Source organism: Ochotona princeps, chromosome 2 (genome assembly GCF_030435755.1).
Source record: "Ochotona princeps isolate mOchPri1 chromosome 2, mOchPri1.hap1, whole genome shotgun sequence".
In the NCBI taxonomy this organism is placed as follows: Eukaryota; Metazoa; Chordata; class Mammalia; order Lagomorpha; family Ochotonidae; genus Ochotona; species Ochotona princeps.
The window spans coordinates 164,951,243-164,977,144 of record NC_080833.1 but is presented as its reverse complement, the minus strand read 5'-3'; the positions used below and the strand labels follow the sequence as shown (position 1 = coordinate 164,977,144).

Sequence of the window (25,902 nt, the reverse complement as noted above, 5' to 3'; positions counted from 1 at the left end):
CACTGCCTCGACATGGCACTTCTACAATATAATTGTTCTACACTAATTTTATAGCTTCTTTGCCTGCTTTTCTCTTTCAGCATAATTCTCAGTACTGACAGTATGACAAGTTACTTACTTCCAAAGAACATGAAGAGCACGAAAAGCACTGGATAGAAATAGCTGAGACAGACGGCCAGGGCGTACTCATGCACAACGGCAGACATGGCAAAGACTGCCAACATGGCAGCGGACTTGAACCTCTTGGTGAAAAACTAAAATCAATGGAAAACATTTTTGAAAAAATTTAAGTAGCGAAGCATAAACTAAGACATAACTATCATATGCTAAAGATACCTATTATGTTTCATTTCTCTGGTCTATCTCTGGGATTCACTCAAATCTATTAATTTAACTATAAAATACACGCATGCTCACAAACTCTTCTTATAACAAAATTAGAGTTCAAAAACCTGACTCTCACTAGCCCTGAGGGTGGGCTCCCAGGTGGCGGGGCTTGGGCCTGGAGGCCCAGGCACCAATGGGGCCAGCAAAGCCCTCAGGCCACCAGGAGGTCCAATCTTCAAGGAGAAACATGGACCTTTAAGGGTCAGACCGAAGCATCAGCCCTTGTTGGACACTAGAGCTGGGGTAGTTAGGATGGACCAATACCAAGTACCACTCGCTGCTGCACACAAAAGCTGGGGCTGGGGGCCTACCTGGCAGGGCTACATCACTTTATTTGCCAGCGAGAGTTACAACAGGGGACAGGAAATGTTAGGCTGGGCCATGGCACTAACCAGCAAGTGAGAGAACTGAGTCTGGGGCACATTCTACAGGGGATCTGTATGCCCACTCCTGTGATCTGCAATTTAAGCTGCTTCACTTGGGAGCCGGGGATGGTGACAGGCTGAGCGAGGTGTGACCATGGAACCCTCCAACACTCACGGGTACTGGGGTTGGGTACAGGCTGGGTTGGCACATGTAGGCACACCCAAGGAATATGGGGTGGGCTGGGCCACAACATCCACACTCATAAATAGACTGTTCTGGAGGGGATAGCCTATGACCAGTAAGGCTTGGGAAACTGTTCTGGTAGGTTGCAGCTCCCACTGGTGAGCATGTGATCCAGGCCTGAGTGCTGGTCAGACAGGGCAGAGTAGCTCCACCCTCTGGCAAGTGAGTGGGTTGGTTTTAGAACGGGGTGAACTAGGCAGAGCCAGGCAAACCTCAGTTCACTGGCAAGTGCAGGAGCCAGGCTGGAATGTAGGACATGCCTGGTTAGGCTATTACTCCTACCGATTTGCATGAGTCAGGGATGGAAGCGCACTGGGCAGAGCCAGGCTATATAGCACTCTCCAGCAGGAGTTGGAACTGGGGGTGGACCACGTCAGGCCAGGCTGTAGCATCCGATGGCAAAGGTCAAGACAGGGGATGGGATATGCAGAAGGGTCAGAGCAACCACTGGCATGCACAAGATATGGGCAGGAACAGGCCTGGTTGGACACACCCCTTGCTAGGTTATGGTTTCCACTGGTGAGCGCGAGGGCTAGAATGGAGGAGGTGGTCTGGACCGGATATGGCTGCAATCTCCCTTGGTATACCCCAGACTGGGCTAAATTCTAGAACCCACAGGTACTCATGAAAGCCAAGGTGAGTATAGAACAGGCTAGGTTAGGTTTTGGCTCCCACTGGGCCAAGTGAGAGCTGTGTCTGGGCATGGACTAGGTGTAGCTAGGCTGTAACACCTAACAGTAAGTACTGAATTGGGTATGGGCCAGCTGGGTAAGGCTACTGTTCCAGCCAGGACAGGAGATGGATTAAGTCAGCCCAGGTCAACGACTCACTGGTATATGCGAGATCTGCCACTGGAAAGAGACCCAACAGAGGAGCTTGGGAACTCTTGTCAGGGTGCAGTCCCTTAAGATGAGCACAAGAACCAAGGATAGGAGCAGCCCAGTTCAGGCCAGGTTACAGTTCCTGCTGGCATATGTGTGGCTGAGGTCTGGGGACAGGCAAAGCTGGGCCAGTTCATAACACCCACTGGCAGATCTGAGGCCCAGGAAGCGGTGCAAGACAGGCTGGGTCTGGCAGCATCACCAGCCAGTTCGCACTAGGGCCGGGACTGGGGGCTGACTGTGCCAGGCTGGGCAGCAGCACCCATCAGCACAAGCTAGAACGGAGGCAGGTCAGGCCAGGCCAGGCTGTAGTATTTGCTGGCAAATACCAAGGTGAGATGGGCCATGCCAGATTGAGCTGCAGCACTCCCCAGCACATACAACACCGGGGGGGGGGGGGGGAGGGGAGTGTGTGAGCTTGGTGCTTGGTAAGGAAGTATTGGGACTCTCCTGCTGTGCCACTGCTCCTGCTGCTGAGAACTAGCACTGGGAGCAGATGAGCCTGGGCAAGACTATAACACCTGTTGGCCTACAGGTGAACAGGGTTACAGGGAGAGTCAGGCCAGGCTGACTTTCTACACTGGTTCAGGCATGAGCCAGAGTATGGGCAGGTGGGCTGGGCTTTGCTGCAGCAGCTGGCAAGTTCTGGGACTGGGGGCAAGTCCTGCTGAGCTAGAATGCAGAACCACCTAGAGAGTGCAAGATCTGGGGCAGGAGTAGGTCCAGTGGGGAGGTTGTGGACTCCTTTCTGATGGGCTGCAACTCCCACTGGTGAGCATGAGAACCAGGACTGGGGCAGGCCTCACTGGACAGGTGGTAGCACTCACTGGCATGAGCATGGGCTGGAGGGTGGAGTCAGTTAGGTTGAGTTAGGCTTCAATGCCCAAAGATGTATAAGTGATCTCAATGGGATGTGGGACTGACTGGACCAGTCCACTGCACTGCTGGCAGGCACAGGAACCAAAGCTGGGCGCCGGTCCAGTGGAGGTTACCAGAGGTTGCTGTGATTGGGCAGCAGCTCCCACTGGTGTACATGAGGGCTGAGTGTGTGGTAGGCAGGGCTGGGTTGGGCAGGGCCACAGCACCCACTGGTCTGCAGGAGGAGGAGGGCAGAACAAATTGATCAACTATACTGGTGAAGCTTGACAGCAAACGTCTGGGCAAATGAAGACTCTTGAGGTGGACTATGTCGGCCAACTGACCTTGGAAGGATTCCCTCATCCTTGGAGTGGCAATATCAACAGCATCTCACAAGCCACTTGAGCAGAACCCTCAGAACATGCTCTGCAATGGAGACCCTGGGGTGACATCAGATGGCCATTCCCCATCCCTGGGTTCCGGGGTGGTTGGAAGGCTGGGTGTGTTCTCTCCCATTATATCCCTCCCTCCCTCCCTCAGATACAGGAAGAAGAAAAAGAAAATATGTAAACAATGATCTCGCCCACTTTCCCCTTATCTTTAACCCTGCGCACCCTGATCAACTACATAAACATCATAAAAAATAAAATTTGTTAAAATTGATTAAAAAAACAAAACACTACTCTCCATATTACTGCACTCCAGATTGGTGACTCACATTTTTCTACAAATATTTACATTTCCATATTTCCACCAATGTTTACAGCTTATATAATTACTAACATTAACAAAACATTTTCATATATGCACAGACACAGAATGCTGGTGACTCTATCGTGGACAATGGAAGCAGCCTCTCTGAAACTGGGAGTTGGAAAGGAGCCTGCTCATCTGGATACACACTGTTCCTGTGAGGGACAGAACCAGGACTCAAGTGCACACAGTGGTGTCATGCGGCCTACTGATGCCCTCATGGTACAGTAACACGGTACTTCTCCTGCTGGCCTAGATTGGGTGTTCAGCCCTTCAAGGCTTCATGGCTCAAACAGTTACGAAGATCAAGATCCAGAACTGCTGTCAGCTTCCTTGGGAGGCAGTGAAGCTGAGCTCCTCTGGCCCACCTGGCTGCTATGAGCATTTGGGAAGGAGACGAGCCAATGGCAGCCAAGGGGGCATTTTCTCTTTCTCCTCTCCCTCCCCCTTCTCACTCCTCCTCTCAAATTATTTTTAAAAATTTATTTCACATTTTCTTGGTCTAAATGCACTCTACTTTTTTCCTAAAGAGTGTTCACAGCCATTTTGTCGCTAACTGGAGCCATGTAACAAGCCATGTAACAAGCTGCACAACATTCATCCTTTCTGGAGCCCAATCTCTACTAATAACCATCAACTAAATCTTGCTGCTTACCCAGAGCAAGTCCTTGTAAGCATAGTAATACAGCCAGTCATGGACCACCACATTCCAGGTCCTATAATAGTTTGCATATGATGTGGAGTTCCACCAATCCTGCGGAAAAAAGTAAAGGTATAAAATACAACGAGCTGAAGCGAAACTCCTGAATAGTCCCAAAGAACATACACATTTAACGCAGAACCCACAGGGCACTGTGATGAACTGTTTAGTACATACACTGGTGATACAGTAATCTTAAGTTGTCGCATTAGGGGGCTAGCAGATTAACCTGTTCCCTGTAAAGTGAGCATCCCATATGACCACCAGTTCAGGTCCCAGCTGCGCCACTTCTGACCTAGTCTCCTGCTAATGGCTAGGAAAAACAGCTTACGATGACCCAAGTGCTTGGACCCGACACCCAGGTGGGAGACCTAGGAGCAGCTCCCGGCTGCTCGCTTTTCCCTGGCCCAGACCCAGTCACTGCAGCATTTGGCAACTGAATCGGTAGATGGAAGATCTCTTTTTCTCTCTACTTTCAAACACATACATAATTACGTTCATTTCTAAGATGACACTTTGCTTATTAGAGTTCAAGTCAACTTTATTCTAGTGCTCCACATGATTAAATTCTTGGTGTATTTTTGTCTTGCTATTAAATTATTGCAGAAAACAGACTATACAGCATCACTTAAATCTAACCTATCTAAACAATTACTAGTAACACTCCACCCTTTACACTGTTAACAAATAATGAAGGAATTTTCTTAAAGTCAAAAAGGTTAGACAGACTGTTGACACCAAATAGACTCTTGGTGGCATCCTAAATGGCAACATTTAATAAGCTACCCAAGGAGTAAAAGGTAGCTACCTCCAAGTCCAGCAGCCTTTATATATTTCTTGATCTCAATTCTAAGAGTGGATAGTGGAGTCAGATATCTAAAATCTACAGCCTGTTCCTACCGCTTCTTTGAGAAAGACTAGGAAGCTTGGAGCGCTGCTGCAAGAACAAGTAAGCCACTCTGGAACTTGAGCCAGCATCACTATGAACCTCTTCTGAGGCCTAGGGTACAACCTCAACTTTGAAGAACACTTTTAATCAGAATTAAGTATCCTTCAAAACAAAGCAATGAAAATTTACTGCATGAGCTGATTCATATTCTTTCAACAGTGTAATACTCTCTAGACAAATTCCATCCTTCTAAAACCACCAGGAGAGCCTCACAGGATCTGGCAGAAGCCATATGCTATACTAAGTGAACAAATCCAAGAGCTAGAAGAAAAGATGAAGCTATGATAATGACATCTGTATCAGAATCCCAGTAGGATTTATAGAAAACTATTAACATTTCACACTGTTCTTGTGCAGAATCTAATAAAAAATCAAATACGTTCACATGCTTAACAATGATTAAGTAATGGAAGAAGAAAGCCGACTGCACGTGTACAGTACCTTGTAAAACATCCTGTCCCCAAAGCGCAGCATCTCGGCAAAGGCGTTGAGCCAGCAGTGCAAAAAGGCAAAGAAGGTGAGGAACAGGATGAGCACGCCTGAGAAACGAGATTGCAACAGGCAGGGTCACTGCCACACAGCTCGTCGGCCAACAAGACACAGGTCGTCGCCTGCTCAGCCGCGACTCCTGTGTGAAATGTGGATCAACACCCCCAACGTGCCCACTCCTGAGATGACAACATACAATCCCCAAAGTTCACTGCTTTAATAAAAAATATTAGAAGCTCTATAAGCTCTCAAAATAATCCACCGTGCCACATAATTATATATTAGTAAAATGTATAAAAAAGTTTTGAAAAGGGAGCCATTTTAAAAGGCACAAATCTTCCTTCTAAATTTATAAAAAATGCCCTAACACAGGCTTAATGTGGTGTCCATGCACTTCAAAGTGCGGTCTACATGCAGCTCTCTAAACCAACTGTGTAAAACCAGGAGATTTTGTCCCTCCCCATTCCACGGACATTTGAAAACCGTGACGTATCTGCTGGTCAGAACTGGAAGGGGAGGGGCTGTGCCACTGGCAGTCTGTCACAGGCCTAAAATGTGAACAGTGGCGAGATGAACATACCGTCCAAACTCACCCCGAATGAGTCTACTCCCAGGGTTGCCAACAGCAGCCAAACTGAACCTCAATCCAAGACACTCCATCTATAACCTGTTCTCCAATATCTACTGTTAAAGATCAGTTCTAACATAGAACAAACACTGTTCACCCTGGGCCTGGTGCAGTGGCTCAACCGGCGAATTCTCCCCTTCTAAGCACCAGTACTTCTCTGTCTTTCCTTCTCTCTGTAAATCTGCCTTTCCAATGGAAGTAAATAAATCTTTATAAATCAATAAATTAGAAGACGAATGGGAAAACTGGCCTGAGACTGGAAGGGTGATTCAATTCTGACACAAATGGAAAAAGATTAAAATGGACATGGATGTGTACAAGAATACAGAAAAAAAACAGGAAAGTGATAGGCATTAGCTTGTTTCTTTGTGAGTTTATAAATGACCAAATGAACAAGTACCCATGTTACCTGGCAAGATGGAGTTAAATATGCACAGGACGAGAACACGAGCACTGAAAGGTTCCTGTTTGATGTTCCGAAACAACGGGGCACAGAGCCGTTCAAAGATATAGTATACATAAAAAAGGCAACCAAAAACCTGGAACGTAACAGAAGACAGAGCAATGATGGCTTCGTAAGGCAAGTTGGAAAGCAATTTCTTCCCCCTAGGGAACCTTTTCATTAATGTTAGCCCATATCTTGTTGTTTAACACAAGCATAGGAGCTCGCTATAGTACAGGTCTTCTGTGTAATGAGGAAGACTTCCCTTGGGGTACTACAGCTGCGATGCAGCAAATTAAGCTGCCGTCTGCAATGCTGTCATCTCCAGTCCTGGCTACTCCGCTTCTGATCACCACTTGCTAATCCGACAGAGAAGGCAGCAGAATATGCTTCGAATGCTTGTGCCCCGCCACTACATGGGTGACTCAGAGAGTGTTTCAGGCCCCCGGCTTTGGCCTAACCTAACCCTGGCTGCTTGGGCATTTAGAATGTAAATGTCTTTCAGAGAAATCTAATTTTTAAGAAAAAGATCCCTGTAATTCTTCCAGGATATTACTCAGCCCAGTGACTCCTATACCTTTTCCTAATCCACCAAATGACTCTTTGCTTCAAATGACATTTTTAAGAGCTCATACTCTGGAGCTAGTGCTGTGGCTCAGTAGGTTAAGCTCCCACTAGAGTCTCTGCCCCTCACCTGGAGACCTAGATGGAATTCCAGCCTTCTGGCTTCAGTCTGCACCAACACTGCCACAGCAGCCGCTGGGGGCACAGACTAGCACCGTAAGACACCCCTCTCTGTCACTCTGCCTTTCAAGTAAAGAAACTTTAAAATACTCAGAGAACCTGGCTATCTCACTACATGAAACTTAGAAATCAAGAACTTCTTTCATAAATGTGTATTTGATTAGACAAGAATCCAAAATGAAATCTCAGGGGCAGCAGTAGGGTACAGTGAGTTAAGCACCGTGTGGGACAGCCACATCCCTCAGGAGAGTTCTAGTTCTAGTTACTCCACTTGGACAGAGTTTCCAGCTAATACGCTGGAAAAAAGTTGCGGACCAAGTACCTGGGCCCCGACACCTACGTGGGAGCACCAGACAAACCTGGCCCAGCCGTGGCTATGGCAGCCATTAAGGGAGTACACCAGCAGATCAAACGTGTGTGTGTGTTGAGCTGATGCTTTTCTTTCATAAATCTTAAAAAAAAAGAAAGAAAGCCTGCAGCGGTAGGCACTGTGGTACCACGGGTTAGTCCACAGCTTTGGATGCCAGTACTGCACATCAGAGTGCCAGGGAGGGCCCTGGCTGCTTTGCTGCGACTGCACAGGGGAAGGAGGCCTGCAATGGTCTGCGTGCATCATGCCAACCACCAAGTGGGGTAACTGCATGGAGCTTCTGGCTCCTTCTTGAGCCTGGTCTAGCCTTAGGTTTGACAGCCATTTAAGGAGTAAACCAGCAGATGGAAATTTCCCACCAAATCAATACATCTCAGGTAAAAATATTTACCTGTGCAAACTGCATGGCGACATAACTCCATCTTACAGTGGGAGTCCTAAAAAAGAAAAAACAAAATTTTCTAAATAGAGTCAATAGTTGGGCTTATAGACCCTCCCAATTAATATTTTTCCACATGTAGCATCATTCACTGTCACATAATTCAGCTAAGAATTACAATAATAAAATTGGACTGCTCACTGCCATTTAAAGCTTTCAATGCCAACAGAAAAATAAAAGCCCACGCTACTTGCTCTGTGGTCTGACCTCAACCGAGCCCAAACTCCTAGCCCGTGTGCACCTGACACACATTGGCCTCCGAGTGCCATTACCTGGGATAGCTGTCCCGGTAGATGAGGGTGGGGGCAAACAAGAAGTACAAGTACTGGTTGACTGTGGGTATTGGGACAGTGCCTAGAAAAGGAAAATGACACTCAGGCAGAGGCTCTTCAACATCTCTCAGCAAAACCAAACAGAGGAAAAAGGAAGCAGAGAACACAGAGCTCCTACTGCTTCCTTCTGAGATCCTAAGGCCCTCCTAACTGAACATCAGCAATCTCTCTTAAACAGATTATTCCTGTGAGTGAGACAACTTAGAGTATGAAGCAACAATTTGCAAAGAGTAAGCAGGCACAGAGATTTGATTTTCCAGAAACACATGACTAAAGACAAAACAGGAATAATTAACAAATAGTGAAATAAGTCTTCCAAATCAACATGGATTCCATCTATCTAAAACCAAGTCTCTACAGAATGCCATGTAACATCCCCATACAAATCAAAGGCTTGCTGACAGATCTTTAGCCTAACAGAATTACATACTTGACTCCTCCTTGGCTGAATTTAGTACCCGAGGTACATTTTCTCTGACAAATGAATGAGCTTTCATTATCATACGAATCTATAAAAGGAAGGGGAAAAAGTGAATTTTCTATCATTCCTATCAAAACTTCTATAAGTAGCCCTAAATAACATAAGATTATATTCATATCAAGAAGTTTCTTTAATTTTGCATTTGGAATAAAGCAAATTAAGGGATGAAAAAAAAACCTTAAGAACATAAAATTACTTCCATTAAAAAAATTAAAAATTTGTTCAAAGAATGTTTCTTAAAATGGTCCTTGCTATTATGCCAGAAAACCCCAGGGGGCTTGCATCACAGTGCAACATGTTAAATGGTCACTCTGACATCAGGTTCCCATACTGGAGTGCCACACCAGGTCTTAGCTGCTCCACTTCCAATTCAGCTCCCTGTTAACAGCCCGGACAGGCAGCAGGAGATGGCCTAATTGCTTAGGTACCTGCTACCCAGGGAAAACCCAGCAGGAATCCCAAGATCATGGCTTCAGCCTGGCCATAACCAACCACTGTGGCCATTTGGAGAACAGATGGAACATACCTTTCCCCCACTCCCGAGATGCCCACCTTTGAAAAACAAAGAAATGCTAAAGAAAACTTCAAAGGATATAGAAAGTAAACACTTAGGTGGGAATATATATGACAAAACAATGAATTTGACACTTTAAAAAAGTCTCTAGTTAGAAAAATATTTACAAAGTCTCTAATTAGAAAAATATTTACAAACTAGATAACCTTAACAAAAAGTAGTCTGGAAAAAAACCCATCTAGAAAAGCTCAATTTATTTCAGGGGCTGGCTTGGTGCTTGACCTGTGTTGCTAGCATCCCCCAGGGGTATCAGTTCAAGTCCAGGCTACTCGAGTTCCCATCCAGGTCCCTGCTTACGACCTGGAAAAGCAGTGGAGCCGGGGCCTAGTCCTTGGGCACCTTCCTGCACTCATGTAGGAGACCTAGGAAAAGCTCACAGTTCCCAGCTACGGGCTAGCCCAACTCCTGCTATTGTGGCCATTTGGAGAGTGAATCAGCAGACCAAAGGTCTCTCTCTAAATTTGCGTTTCCAGTATGAATAAACCTTTTAAAAATAATAAATAATTTCATTTACCATAACTCAGAGAATACTGAAGCTAAAAAATCTTAAATGCAGGGAATTCAATTTAACATTTTACTTCTACTAGAGTAGAACAGCACTAAAAAAACAAAAAACTCCAAAAATTTATCCAAATCAATAGACAACAATAGCAGCCTCATTAGTACATCATCATCACTATTGTAATAAGGCTTAGCACTCTGCTGGGTAGCACTCACAACCTTACCTGCTCAAGTATAATGATAAAACGGGAAGCTGGTGGCAGCGTATATGCTAAAACAACGTACGTTGGCCCAAAACCGAGAATTCCGAGCTGGAAGACCACGAAAAGAAAGCCATGCGTGAGAGAATGGATCAGCGGATGAGAACTCCTGCCGTAGCCGTTGGCCCAATGTTGAAACAGGAAGTAAGGAATGGAAAGTGTGGACAGGAACATGGTCCACCAGGTCCAAACCACAGTAGGAAACTTGCCAAAAGCGTAAGACAGGAGATTGAACTCGAGCACCAGCCTGCAGAGGAGAAACACACAGGTCCAAGTCGTCACCGTGCACTGAGCTCACGGAACGCCAATGTTCAACTCCCAAACTTTGAACTTCAACAAACACTGGAACATTAGCACATTTATGTCATGGATGTAATGGTTTGGGTAGGTCATGACCTGTTTTTAGTCCTGTTTCACAATATATCTGAACAAAAGCTTTCCTGAACATCTTAAGATAATATTGCCTCTGAAATAAAAATACCTGAAATAATAAAGCAATAAACTTCAGACAGATCCTCACACCAATCTTTTTAAACACTAAATCAATCTAAATCTATCCAAATAGCAGTTGTACTATTTTGCCTTCATGTAGAATAGGATTTTTAGGAGGCAAATAGTTAGAATTTGAAAATTTATTAATAAACTATTACTTCAAGTTTTAATTTCCAAGAAGCACATAATTCAGTCTGATTACCACACAATCTTAAGTTCAAATGTTCCAATTTGAAAACAATAATTAGATATTAAAATGAACTATTTTAAAAACAAAATGAAGGAGACTTCTATTTCCTCTTTATCTCTACTTTTAGGAAACAGGGTTATTACTCCCAAATGGGTTGCTCTGGGATATTCTAAAGCAAGTTTAACCAAAGTATTCTTTATCAAAACGTACTGAGAACTCAGAAACGTCCACGCATCAGCATCTTACCTGCCTTCATCGATGTAATCCACTACAAGTGTACTGAGGATAAAGAGAATGAGGAGGGCGATGAACATGTGGTATATTGTTCTGATGTGGTCCACTTCAAACAACTCACTGTAACGAGAACACAAACAGGTCCAAACAGTAGATCATACTTAAATTCCTTAACACACTATACTATGAATTGTGAAGTACAAATATATGAAACGGTAAGAAAGACCACAGTATGGGCCTGGGTCTGGTAGCCTAGTGGTCAAAGGCCTTGCCTTGCTTGTGCCGGGATGCCATATGGCCGCTGGTTTGTGTTCCAGCTGCTCCACTTCCAAACCAGCTCCCTGCTTGTGGCCTGGGAAAGCAGTAGTGGACAGCCCAAGGCCTTGGTACCCTGTACTCGCATGGAAGACCAGGAAGAAGCTCCTGGCTAGTGCTTGGATCGGCTCAGCTCTGGCTGTTGTTGCGGTCACTTGGGACGTGAGCCAGCGGACAGAGAATCTTTCTCTCCGTCTTTCCTTCTCTCTGTAAATCTGACTTTCCAATAATGCTGGGGTCCGTGTGATGGGTGTGGAAGACAGGACAGCTGTTTGGTGTGAGATGCCGCCTGCAATGTCGGAATTCTGTACTAGAAGACCCGGAATCGAGTTCCAGTTCTATTCTTAAGATTTATTGATTTATGGGCTCGGCGGCGTGGCCTAGCGGCTAAGGTCCTCGCCTTGATCCCATATGGCCGCTGGTTCTAATCCCGGCAGCTCCACTTCTTCTCTGTCTCTCCTCCTCTCAGTATATCTGACTTTGTAATAAAAATAAAATAAATCTTAAAAAAAAAAAAAGATTTATTGATTTATTTAAAAGGCAGAGTTAACACAGAGAAAAACAACTCTTATTGGATGGTTCACTCTTCAGATGGCTGCACCTGCCAGGGCAGGGCCAGGCTGAAGCCAGGGGCCAGGAATTTCATCCAGGTCTTACAAGTGGACGCAGCAGGCAAACCATTTGGACCATCTTCCACTGCTTTCCCAGATGAATTCACCAGGAGCTAGGTCAGAAATGGAGTGGCCAGGTCTCATACCAGTCCCAGAACGCTGTCCTGACTCGAGCTTCCTGCTAATGTGTGTCCTGGGAGGTGATAGTTCCAGCACTGGATCCTGGTCACTCACATGGTGCGACCTAGTCAGTTCCAAGCTCATCAATTCCGCCCATTCCAGCTGTAGCTGTTAGAGATACTTGAGGAAGAAGTGAATCAGTGGGCAGAAGGTCTGTCTCCATTGCTGGCTCTACATCAAAACGAAACAAAACAAAAACGCCGACACTGTGGCATGACCTGCTATGCCAGCATCCCATGTGGGTGCTGCTCCAAGTCCCAGCTGCTCCACTTCGTATTCAGCTCCTGTTCGTAGCTTGGAAAGGCGATGGAAGACAGCCCAAATCCTTGGGACTCTGCACCCATGTTGGAGAACTGGAGGAAGCACCAGGCCACCAGCTAAGACTGGCCCAGCTCCAGCCATTGCAGCCCCTTCAGAGGACCAGTGGCTAGATTTCTCTATCTTTCCTTACCTCTCTGCAACTAAGCCTTTCAAACAAAAACAAATAAATCTTTTTTTTAAAAAAATTCTATTCTTGAGGGGAATCAAAATGGTAGAACACAGTGGGACACATTTAAACAGACGAGAAACATTAGCCAGGGTGAAACAGAGCAGGCACATTCCAGGAAATAGGAGAGGACAGACTGACAGCAGAGGGCACCTGGAGATCGATGGACACAGGAAAGCAGCAGAGACAACGATGTGGTGCTGCAGTAACCCAATACATTACTGGCATTCAGCAAGTGGCAGCCCGAACTCCATCAGCAACCAGGTGGAAAGGGGAATTCACCAAGAACCCCAGATGTGAACCCAAAGAACTGCTCGTCCTGCTGGTTTGTTTCATTTCACCAGGAACAGAAACAGAGCAGCAGATCCCAAACAGGTGGTATGGAAACAGGGTAGATTTCACAGCCCAAACCCCACTAGAGCTGAATCGGGCACCATGTTATGTAAGGAGGCAATGGCTATGGGACAGGACTGCACATGTGCTAAGCTGGGAATGAACTCATTTTGGGCTCAGTGAGTTGCAACAATGTGGCAGGTTACAACCAAAATAGGTCCAAGTAGCCCCTAACCGCCAGCAGATCAGGAACTCTAGTAATGGCACATCGAGCACCATTTTGTACAGTGTGGCAAAGGCTTTGAGACTGCAGGGACAGCAGTGAGCTGCGGGCATGTGCTGAGCTGTGAGCAAATTCACTGAACTCAGTAACTGCACTGGTCCCACATGGAAAATAGTATTAACTTTGGTATCTTACACCTCAAAACACGTCCGTGTGGCCCTCAGACCCAAAGGCCAGCAGGTTCCAGCAAGATTAGTATCATCAACAACCTAGTTATTCAGGACACCTGGTGTCTTCCTAATCCTGGAAGAAACATTGAACAGACAACGGTGCAACAACAGTGTAGGACCACAGGATATGGAGAGTGCTGAGCCAGGAGCTGGGGCTGTGGAGACCACGGTGGAAGTCTAACATAAGAATCCAGACCTGGAACTCGCTGGAGGGAGTGGCACAAGTAAGTACAAACAAAGAGCCATGTGCCAACCGCAGTAAGTCAAACTGAATTACAGACCTGTGGGTGACACAGCTTGGAAACCCACCCCAAGGAGAAGACTCTGCTAACACCAAGTACAATGACCAAGAGAGCAAAAGAAGAGACAAAGGCACAATGAATATTACTGAAGACTCCTCTGCAAAGGAGCAAAACCTTATGTCAACCTCAGAGTTAACTGAGGAAGACATCGAGAAAATGGGGGATACAAATTCAAAACACTTGTTATAAAACTTATCAACAACGAGAACCACATGCAGGAATTTAAGGAATATACCACACAGCAAATAGCAACAATGAAGCAAAATCAAGCCAAATTATTGGAAATAAAGGACATAATAGAGTAAATTAAAAATTTAGTGGAGAGTCTCCAAAATACAATGAAGGAGACAGAAGAAAGAATCTCAGAATTGGAAGATATTTCCTGTCATCAGGGGGAAACAAACAAAAAGCTGGAAGCAGAGCTGGATCAGGCCAAAACAAGTATTCAAGAATTGAAAGACACTATTAAGAGGCCTAATATAAGAGTTATGGAAGGCCCAGAAGGTGCAGAAACTGGTTTTATAAATATATTCAATGAAATAATAAGGTAAAATTTCCCTTATCTAGAGAAAGAATTGGGAAACAAGATCCAGGAGGGGCACAGAACTCCCAACAGGCCTCATCAAAAGCGATCTTCACCAAGACACATGATCATCAAGCTCTCTTCAACTGAACATGAGGAAAAGATTCTTAAATGTGCATGTGAAAAAAATCAATTGACATATAAAGGAATGCCAATTAAACTCACACGAGATCTCTCACAGGAAACTCTACAGACAAAAAGAGAATGGAGTGACATATTCCAGATTCTAAAAGAAAAAAAATTGTCTGCCCAGGATAACATATCCAGCAAAGCTTTCTTTTGTCTTTGAAAATGAAATAAAATTCTTCCACAGTAAAGAAAAGGTGAAAGAATTTGCCTCGTCCAAACCTGCCCTACAAATGATACTTCAACACGTTCTCTTAACAGAAGAGAAATAGCACCCACCAAAAGTGAAGGCAAATGGGAAGAACATCCCAGTAAAATAACAACAGAAGACTAAATCAATGAACAACCCATTGCTAAATGACAGGAATAAATTGCTACCTATTTATATTAACCCTGAATGTAAATGGCTTAAATTCATCAACCAAACATCATAGATAAAGCTGACTGGATTAATAACACAAAACTGATCTATTTGTTGCCTACAGGACACATATCTCATCAACAAAGACCAGTGGAAATTGTATCCACGATTTTTTTTTTTAAAGATTTTATTATTATTGGAAAGCCGGATATACAGAGGAGGAGGAGAGACAGAGAGGAAGATCTTCCGTCCGATGTTTCACTCCCCAAGTGAGCTGCAATGGGCCGGTGTACGCCGATCCGATGCCGGGAACCAGGAACCTCCTCCGGGTCTCCCACGCGGGTACAGCGTCCCAAAGCTTTGGGCCGTCCTCGACTGCTTTCCAGGCCACAAGCAGGGAGCTGGATGGGAAGTGGAGCTGCCGGGATTAGAACCGGCGCCCATATGGGATCCCTGGGCATTCAAGGTGAGGACTTTAGCCGCTAGGCCACACCGCCAGGCCCTGTATCCATGAATTTTTATGTTTTGGTTTTTAGTTTCTCTTCAAAACACTTCCTTTTTCATTAAATTATTCACTGACTCAAGAAGGTTCTTATTTCCTTTTTCATTTCTTCAGCAACACTTTAGTTATTCAGTAGCATGTTATTTAACTTCATGGAGTTGTAAGTTCCTATTTTTTCTTCCTGTTGTTAATTATATTTTGTGGCTTTTCATTTAAGGGTATGTATAGTATCTGTGTAACAGAGAACTCGAGCGGGGAGCGCAGGATTAGTGATGGCTGAAGGGGAAACGCCAGGGCATATGGAACTGTATTGTGAAACGATAATAATATGATAATAATTGAAAAAAGGAAAAAAAAACCCTGTTCTTACAGTCTACTCTCTATACCTAACTGGTACAGCTATATACCAAGTACTGTTTCCTGACAAGATGTTAACGTTGTCACGGAAGTTTCCTGGATCTTCACGGTAACTATCATGTTACAGATCTACAAAACCCAAGTTGTTTGTACAAGTGCTTTTACTTTTTCCTCACTGATTTTAAGAGTCGTCAGCTTTTCTTTAAAAACACAGCAATGTCTTGCTAAACGAATTCCTCAATACCATTCATATCTCTCTGAAACAACTATTTTAACCTTGTTTTTTTAAGCAAGAGGTATGCTAACCTTCCAAAACATTTTTGAGAAAGCTAAAATAAAATAAAATGCCTGGAACAAATCTCTTCAGATTCTAATAAAAACTCATCCAGTCATGGAAAATGTGTTCCGTTCCTTTGGTTAACATCTTTTCCATTACAGTGTTTTAATTGTTTCTTCTCCACACAGCACTATCCTATCACTAAAACCTGTATTAGAATATCATGTGATTATTTTATTTTTCCTTTTGTGTGAAAAGCCTCCATCTCCTCCAACACAAACTTGAAAAAATTTCTTCAACCAATGGTGTGGTAAAACGTAAAAGCGATTTTACACATGCTCACAAAGCACTATTAAGCAGTACAGATCAAGTTGGTTCATGGAAAATCAATGTTAGTAATTACAAGGTGCATTTTTAAAGGAAGGCACCCCAAGACACCTACAAGAATTTTTCACCACACCAGCGATTCAGATTATCTATAACAATGCAGGGCAAATTTCACTGCACTCTAGTGAATAAATAAGCAAATGAACAATCTACTCAAAGAGCACTAAGAAAGAAATATTAATCACATTCCCAAAACGGCAAGCTGGTGACGGCGTATATGCTAATACAACACACGCTAGCACAAAACCTAGAATTCCAAGCTGGAATTTACAAGTTCATAAATGAAGTCACCACAATTAATTTGCTTTGTGGACTTTATTTTAAAAGCACTAGACAATGACAGCTTTTAACTAACATAAACACTAACGAGCCTATTCAGAAAGGCAGCAGGTCTCAAACCCGAAATGTTTACTAAGCCAAGAAACCAGTTCTGAGGGTAACCAAATGCCTGCCAACAATTTCATGGAATAACATTTTTATCCCTAATTCCTCCTTTACAGTTAGATGCAGTTAGATACAGAAGCCGAAGATCAAAAAGAAAGTAGCAAGACATAACAAATGCATTAAGAACCATAAATACAAAAACTAAGGATTTATATGGACTTGGAACCAAGTCTTACACAGTCATATACCAAGCAGTGATTCCAACAGCCAGAATAGCCTTTATTCCCCATGAAATTCAAACCAAAAATTGACAGAAGCATACTCACTCCAGGAGAGATCGCCTTGCAATAAAAATCTTCCCCTGCTCTGGAGGTGCTCTCAGGTCTCTGGAAGGAACACAAAATTAGAGCAAAATGAAGCGCTTCAATCCCAAGGACAGGATGAACAAGAGACAGCATATCCTCAACCGCAGTATCTAACATTAACCAACTACCAATTTCTCTATCCTTTATGCATGTGATTTCATTTGCTTTTCCCAAGCTACACTATGATATGAATCATGCAGCTATAAATGATATGGAAGAGACGTTGGACATAACTGACTGAGGCAGCGTATACAGGGGTCTGCATACCCAGCCCATAGTGAATGGTTCTTCCCCTGCATGACATATTGACAACACAATCCCTCCTCCCAGAGGCCCCAGGTCACGTGCAGGACTCCAGCCATATGCTAGAATGCCTTGTCCTCCAAAATTCCACTGGTGTTTCAAGCCTTTCTAATATCAAAGGACTACCAATAATTTCCAGTAGTCTCCTGACTATTATTTTAACATTTATTTATAAGAGGAATACAGAGGGAGAAACACAAGAGACTGGGAAACAGAGCTCTTCCATCCACTGGTGCATTTTCCAAAGGGCCCCAACAGCTGGGGCTAGGTCAGGCCCAATCCAGGAACCAGAACTCCACCCAGATTGTCCACATGGGCCATCATCCATTGCCCCTCAGGCCTTTTTGCAGGGAGTTAAGGTCAGAAATGTGGAGGAGCCAGGCCTCAAACCAAACACTCTAATAAGGGATACTGGTTTCTTAAGTGGCAACTTAACTCGCTGAGCCAAAACTCCTGCCTCTAGCTTCCTGACCTTCAAAGTTTGTTCTGGGAGCCAGCGTGATGGCTCAATAGGCTAATCGTTCACCTTCAAGCACCAGCATCTTATATGGGCGCTGGTTCAGCTCCCTGTTTGTGGCCTGGGGAAGCAATGGAGGATGGCCCAAAGCCTTGAGACTCTGCACCCACATGGGAGACACTGAAGAAACCCCTGGCTTCCAGCTTGGATTGGCCCAGCTCCAGCTGTTGGAGCCTTTTGGGGAGTGAACCAGCGGTTGGAAGATCTTTCTGTCTTTCTATCTGCCTTTCCAACAATAACAACAACAGAAAATCATGAAAAAAAATTTTTTGCTCTAATTACAAAAAACTTGAATTTTAACACTCCACATGGTCATTTCTCTACGCCAAACCCTGGGTTCAAATGATTACTGTGCCTTACACTATGGATTCCTAATACGTCCCATGTAGACAGTTACTACTTAACTTCAACCAAGTGTTGGTTCTACTACTTGATGAGACAGTTGTCTTAAAAGGAATGCATGCATATCATATCCCACACATCAGAGTGAAATAACCACCCCTCAAGTCCTTACATAACCTTCACAACACCATAATTACTAAAATGGGTCAGGTGTGACTCGGGCATTTCTACTACAGCCCATGTTCTGACCACTGACCCAGTCGTTTGCATTCAAAGAAGTCACGCACATACTTACTTAGCTCTGTGGTTGTTTTTCATTTCTTTAAGAATGGAAAAAGTCGTGAGAGCGCAGCCACCATTGTCTAATGATGCTGACTTTTCAATGAGATTGGTCACAAAATCATCAAAGTGACTGCCAACTTCTTTCAAGAAGAGTGGCTTTAATTCCTAGAATTTTAAAAGAAAAACATAAAAAACTAATATATCCATGTGGGCCATTAACATCTTTCTAAAAACTTTTAAACAGAGCTGGCCTAAAAGAAACCCATATTGAGTAACTGTTCGCAGAAGTGAAAAGAGAAATACATCTACGGTTGACTTGTACTTTCAGAAATGGTTACTGAAAAGTCAATACATGGCTTTTATACCCTCTTCAATTTGTTTTTAATGATGGATTAGCCCAAGTAAAGGAAAACGCTGTTACTGACTTCTTCAAGGGGAAGAACACTGCATTCCTTATCTAAGTCACACTTACCCGGTCGGAAGCAGCGTTTCTCTGGATTTGGTTACTCCACAGGAGGGTGACCAAGGCTTCAGGAAAAGTCTAAAAACACTGATGGGCAGAATGGAACCACAGGAAGGATTTCCAAACGGCTGTCTCCATCAGGTTACAGGTCTTCTGAGTCTTAGCAGTGAGAACACGAAAGGTCTGCACTCTCACAGGACAGCAGTAGGGATACAAAGATATGAACCAACACATGAAAATAACCCACTAACACAGGAGACCACATGTGTCACCTGAGCAGGAAGACCAGGGGTTTGTTTGCTAGGGGTTAGCAATCGAAGCAGGGAAGAGTTGAACAGAAATGCCTTTTTTTAAAAATAGAAACCTTAAAGATCTTAGGACCCGGATGAAGTGAAAAATTAGCATAAGCAAAGGGGAGAGATTTTTTTTGAAAGCACACAGATGGGAAAGTATAAAGAGTTTAAGCCACAAGAGAAGGTGCAAACGAAGAGGTAAGAACCAGGTACAAATGATAGAGAGCCTATGTTTCCTGGAATAAAGGAGCTTATCTAATAGCATTTCATTTTAGTTCCTCTGTTCCATTTCAATTAAATGATCACTTTCATTCTGAAATGTTTTCACTAGAAGCACTCTGATCACAAAGAAAAAAGACCAAAATGAAAACAAGTTCTCCTTTACTCTCTAGAATTCAAGGTATTAAAGCATAAAGGGATTTTTTTCTTCTGCTACGGAAATATTTTTCCATGTAGAAATATACTGAAAGAGAAGGAAGGGCTGGATACAGCTCTGGGCTGTACACTCCTAGGTACTGGGTACACAACAATGTACAAAAGCAGAAGTCCCAGTCCTCAAGGAATTTAGACGTGACACAAAGTATACCAAACGGTATGATGGAAAAAAAGATAGCATTTGCATACAGGAAGGTATTTTTCAAGCTGAAGTCAGGGAAAACTCCCATGAGAACATGCGATTTGAAGCTGAGAGGACAGGTGACATTTGAGATCTGAAGGTAAGCAGCCAGTGGACACCAGAATAGAAAGCCTAGCTGGAAAAAGATCCTGCAGCAGGCACACCGCAGGCCAATCTGAGAAACAGCCGGGACTGAGAGCTTCTGTCAGGGCTAAGCCAGGAGCAGGGAGGACAGTGGAAGAGAGCGTAACCATATCACGTCCAACACTTCACTGCACTCAGCAACTACTCAACATTAAGAGTGTCCTGGAATCCTGAAATATAGCAAAGGGATAAAGGCATTTTTTTTCAAGCTAGGATTCCTGACACTCTAGCACTAGTCCCAGCAAGTATTAGTTTAAGCTGGCTTTCTAAAGAAGCTTAAAAAAACAAAAGTTGAGAACCAAGATGGTGGAATAGGGTAAGGACACGTTTAAGCGGACAGAGAAACATTTAATCAGGATGAAACAGAGGACACAATCCAGGAAATAGCAGAGGACAAAACAACAGCAGAGGGGTACCTGGAGACTGACCGACACAGGAAAGCAGAGGACACCACAATGTGGTGTTGTAGTGACTGATACTCCAGTGGCATTCAGTTAACAGCCATCTGAACTTCACCAGCAGCCGGAACTCCACCAGCAACCAGGTGGGAAGGGACTTTCACTGGGAGCTTGGGAGGTGAATCCAGACAAAGAACTGTCCATCCTGCTGGTCTGTTGATTTAACCAGAAGCAGAGACAGAGCAGCAGACACCAGACGGACAGTATGAGAACAGGGTGGATTTCACAGCCAAGTCAGTCCCCTAAAGCCAAATTGGGAGCCATTTTGCTTAAGAGTGCAGTCAGACTTGCACAGCCAAAAGGTTAAGCTTTAACTAAAGGATCAAAGGGAAAAGAGCAAGATGAACAGCTGTGGTGCAGGCTGTTCGCCAAATACGTGCCCAGTGACTACCAGTAGTTAGCGCTATCCTCTACGCCGCCCTTTGTTAGTACAAGAATCTCGGCTTTTTACCTGGGCACAGCACCACTCAAAATACATAAACGCCCCAATGTCTTTGCACTTGTTTGCCAGTGAGATACAGGCAGAATGAGTTTGTCTTTCCCACTCTCAATTCTGCTGTAAGAACTCGGATGAGAAGGAAGCTCACAATATACGGATGAGAAGGCAAGGAGCTGACAGGAAGCAATAATCGCATTTCCAATTCAGGAAACCCTCTCAGCAGAATCGCTTAGAAGCCAGCACTAGGGGTCCTCCCACTCATGCAGAGGACGGTTCTGGTACAGCTGTGTGTTGTCTGAGGACTTCTCACCTGCTCCTAAGCAGCAGGCACTCCAGGGCTGGCAACCAGCTGCTGCAGCAGGATTTGCAAGCACAGCAGAAGTAGTATTCACACCATTGGAGGGAGTGCACACACTGCTGCGCAGTTGCAGCAGCGTGACAAATCTCTGAACATGCTGGTAAAGGCGCAGAAACGCGGTTCTGAGCTTTGGGGTCTGTTCTTCCCTATGACAGATCCAGGACGGTCTTTGTTTTGGTCAGTGGCAACGACCCCCCCAGCTCATTCCACCAATGATGCTATCTGTGGAGTCGACAGGGCATCATGCTGTGATCCTTGCTTTATCCAGTTAATGTCAAACTCACGCCATGTCGCATAGGTCGGGGAGATTAGTCTTCTCCCAAGCTTTCAAACAGAAATCTGGCTAGAACCGGAGAACCAACCAATCTTTTCAGAAGCGCCTATCTGAAGGTCTTTTAGCTTTCTCTGGGAGTACAAATCAACGTAATTTATGAGTTTTTGTTAAAGGTTATGTGGGGGGAAAAATCAGCTAAGTGCCACTTATCAACTGAACAGGCCTAAGAAAAATGCAGTTTGTCCTTGTCCCTAACTGGCTCAAGTACAAGGTGGTGTTAAGCTGAGGCCACAGTGAATTATGGGCACAACAATCAAGTTTGTTTCTCTCAAGTATCAGCAAAAACAGACAAGGTTTCAACAGGGTGAAAAAAAAAAAGGAAGGAAACTTTTTCCACACAGAATTCAAAACCCAAAGCAGAAAAGGAATGTGTGTGTTGGGAGTCAGGGAAATCCACCACTAATCAACATACGAGAACATTAAATTCCCTGGTTTGGTCACTTAGAGGAGACAGAAATAAATGAACGGAGCTGAAGCAAACATGACAGTTTTAGCCGCTGATTATACACTGAAACAGTCCTGCGTTCCTTGTACCCACTGCAGGCGCCACAGGCTCCAAGGCTGCGGAGCTGCTCCAGACTTCTTCCCTGGGAAAGCAGTCGAGGACGGCCTAAAGCCTTGGGACTCTACACACGCATGGCAGACCCGGAAGAAGCTCCTGGTTCCTGGCTTTGGATCAGCTCAGCTCTAGCCATTTCGGCCGCCTGTGGAGTGAACCAGCCAACAGAAGATCTTTCCCTGTATCTTTTCTTCTCTCTGTAAAATCTGACCTTCCAATAAAAATAAATAAATCTGTTTAAAAAAAAAATCATCAGCAAATTATCCCTGAACTCAAAAAAGTATGGTATTTCCAAATAAGATGAAAGGAAAAAATGATACCAACCCAGGCCTTGAAAGATAGTAACTCAAAAACCAGCCGGTAGTAAATAAGGGCACTGATATCAAAGTGGATGTAAGACTATTACGAATTATTGTTTCAAAAATCTCAGACCACTAAATTATTCTATATACTGCATTTAGACATGGAACAACATAAAAAAGCTATTTCATATAACTCACTGGGTGGTTATAGAATCCAGCTAACCAATAAAGAGGTAATCTCACTGCGAAAAACAAGAGGATACCTTGGAGCTGAAGTCAACTCACATCCAGGCACACACAGTACTGAGTATTTTTTCAATAAAGATGATTTATTTCAAAGTAATGTGTTACTGAGGAAGAGGGGATATGAAGGGAGGTTGGGGAGAGAAAGAGGGAAATCTTCCAATTGCTGGTTCAATCCCATGGAGCCTCGACAGCGGGGCCTTTCCCAGGCCATTAGATTAGCATGGAGCAGGATCGGAAGTGGAGCAGCCAGGACATGAACTGGCATCCTTATGGCATCCCTGTGCAGGTACTGGCTTTACCCACTTTGCCACACTGCTGGCCCCAAAGATTTCTTTATCGTCTAGAATTTCCTGAATGGACTGCCGAATTCTGATTTCTAGAACTGCTAACCCCTCTAAAAGGCTCCGTGTTGCTGCAGGAGTTATTTCCACACCCTCGGTGGGAATCTACCTCCACATTCATATTCAACATCATGGAGGCCTGCTACTTAGCATGAGCCACGACAGACACTTTCAAAGTACCTACAGACATTCCGTTCCACTACATCAGCCATGAACAAGACTCACTAAAACTAGAACCTGCTGATAAGCACCTCAACGACAGTGCTGGATGGTGCAAGATGCCATCTGGTTGTTACATCATACACCAAGGCAGATCTGATGCTCCTCCCTCACAGCAACAGGTAAGAAACAAAATTTTTTTTTGTTTAAGATTCTGTTTATTTTTATTGGAAAGTCAGATATACAGAGAGGGGGAGAGACAGGAAGATTTTCTGTCCGCTGATTCACTCCCCAAATGGCTGCAACAACTGGAGCTGAGCTGATCTGAATGAAGCCAGGAGCCAGGAGCCAGGAGCCCCTTCTGGATCTCCAGCGTAGGTGTAGGGTCCCAAGGCTTTGGGCCATCCTCCATTGCTTTCCCAGGCCACAAGCAGGGAGCTGGGTGGGAAGTGGGGCAGCTGGGGCACAAAATGGCGCCCATATGGGATCCCAGCACGTGTAAGGCAACGACTTTAGTCACTAGGCTACCACTTTAAACAATTAAGCAATTGACACTGGCACTGAGCAGAACTCTTGACTAAACTTCTACACTTCTGGAAAGCAGTTAACCTACCTGCGCTTCTGCTATCAGCTGCCTCTTCTTCGCTATCACCTGCTTCACGTCAATTTGACCTAATTGAAAGAAAAACAAACATGACTTTCAAGCTCATGGATACAGTTACTAACAATATTATTTAAATTACAGAGGTGAGAAAGAGCAAGCAAACACAAAGACAGCCACTAAACACGACGCCGCACTTGAAAACAAAACAAGCGCAACACAAGCAGCAGGAAATTCATAAAATAAAAAAGAACCAAGTAGGAAAAACTACTAAATGTACACACAGTAATTCTAACCAAGTGTATCATGTAGACCAATCCTGAAAACGCAGGAAATGAGGCTCCCTGAATACATTCTGCAGTCAAACTCAGTGCACACAGACAGAACTCACAGCAGGAGAGAACAGGAAGGAAACAGTATGTCTCTAAAGGACCCTGCTCCGAGAGGGTGGAAACACTTCTCCCCAAGAACTGCTAAGCACCAGCCACTAGAGTCAGCACTATGTGGCAGAGGCTGAAACATCTCAAGAAGTAAACTTACCCCGAAGCACAACCAAGTGAGGTCTTCAGGTTAGTGGCAGATACAAACATAATTCCTCTCAGGAAGGTTACAACATCACCAAGGCCTTAATGATTTCTAACAGATAAAGTTTCAAGATCAGGGAGGAACTCATGGTCAAAACTCACATGACACATGAGGAAACTAGCAAGCATGCGTGGGAAACAGCAGAAACAAGAGCCCAGGGAGGCCCAGCAGGACAGCCAGGCTCTGGCGGAAGAAGCACCCAGATAGCCACCCTTCCCTCACCCTCCTGCAACCAGGGAGCGCCTCTGGGGGAAGGACTGTGGTCTCCCTGGTAGGCAAGCAGCTGGGTAACAGGGTCAGCGACAGGCAATCTCTGTTTAGCTTTGTCTTGATTTGATTTTTAATACTGCTGACACAGTGGAGAGGGATGTACACACATGTGGGTCTCCAATCAGAGGGGAGACCTGAAGGAAGGTGGACGGATGTCTCAGCCGGTTTTTTGTTTTTTTTTTTTATGACATACTTTCACAGGCTCTGGGATTCCCCCAGCCTTTTTTTTTCCTTTTTCTTTTCTCCTGTGTCCCAAAATGGGAAGGCGAAGAGGCTGCTCCTTGCTGTCAATCTATACCAGTACGGGCCCGGCGGCGTGGCCTAGCGGCTAAAGTCCTTGTCTTGAACGCCCCGGGATCCCATATGGGCGCCGGTTCTAGTCCCGGTGGCTCCATTTCCGATCCAGCTCCCTGCTTGTGGCCTGGGAAGGCAGTCGAGAACAGCCCGAAGCCTTGGGACTCTGCACCTGTGTGGGAGACCTGGAAGAGGTTCCCGGCTTCGGATCGGCGCAGCACCAGCCTTTGCGCTCACTTGGGGAGTGAATCATCAGATGGAAGATCTTGCTCTCTGTCTCTCCTCTCTGTATATCTGACTTTGTAATAAAAATAAATAAATCTTAAAAAAAAAATCTGTACCAGCGCCCAGGGATGGGGGACAGTCATTCGATGACACATCAGAGACCCTGATGTGGGAAAGAATATTCTGAGTGTTAATCTGCGTGGTTTTAACACTTCAGATACATTGTCAACTGCATCAGGGTTGTGAAAATCTTCCCAAAGTCTATTGGCTAAACAGGTCCCCCTTAGTGCACCCACACACCCAGACCCTTGCTGCAAAGGTTGGCCAGGAGAGTTGTCCAATCTGTTCTGCTTTTCAAACTCTGACAAGGTCCTCCCTCTGCCGGCCTAGATGAGCTGGCCCTCCTGTGCCCCATGTGCATGTGGGAATGCTGTC

At 44.7% G+C, this 25,902-nt stretch overlaps 1 protein-coding gene across 2 annotated transcripts in view; it reads right to left on the bottom strand.

The window, feature by feature from the left end:
• The window catches only part of SOAT1 (sterol O-acyltransferase 1), a 50,809-nt gene that overhangs the window by 3,887 nt on the left and 21,020 nt on the right, over positions 1-25,902 (bottom strand). The window contains exons 1-13 of one of the 2 annotated variants that reach the window (XM_058660731.1): positions 24,634-24,722; positions 24,106-24,164; positions 18,794-18,945; positions 17,298-17,357; positions 11,326-11,433; positions 10,362-10,644; positions 9,012-9,090; positions 8,522-8,603; positions 8,202-8,247; positions 6,664-6,793; positions 5,579-5,676; positions 4,144-4,242; positions 119-254 (exon numbers count right to left, since the gene is read on the bottom strand). In XM_058660731.1, the coding sequence (XP_058516714.1) occupies positions 119-254; positions 4,144-4,242; positions 5,579-5,676; positions 6,664-6,793; positions 8,202-8,247; positions 8,522-8,603; positions 9,012-9,090; positions 10,362-10,644; positions 11,326-11,433; positions 17,298-17,357; positions 18,794-18,816 (1,144 nt within the window). In that variant the 5' untranslated portion in view covers positions 18,817-18,945; positions 24,106-24,164; positions 24,634-24,722. Of the gene's footprint in view, positions 1-118; positions 255-4,143; positions 4,243-5,578; positions 5,677-6,663; positions 6,794-8,201; positions 8,248-8,521; positions 8,604-9,011; positions 9,091-10,361; positions 10,645-11,325; positions 11,434-17,297; positions 17,358-18,793; positions 18,946-24,105; positions 24,165-24,633; positions 24,723-25,902 lie in introns of those variants that run through there. The other variant, XM_058660730.1, reaches the window with a different exon arrangement.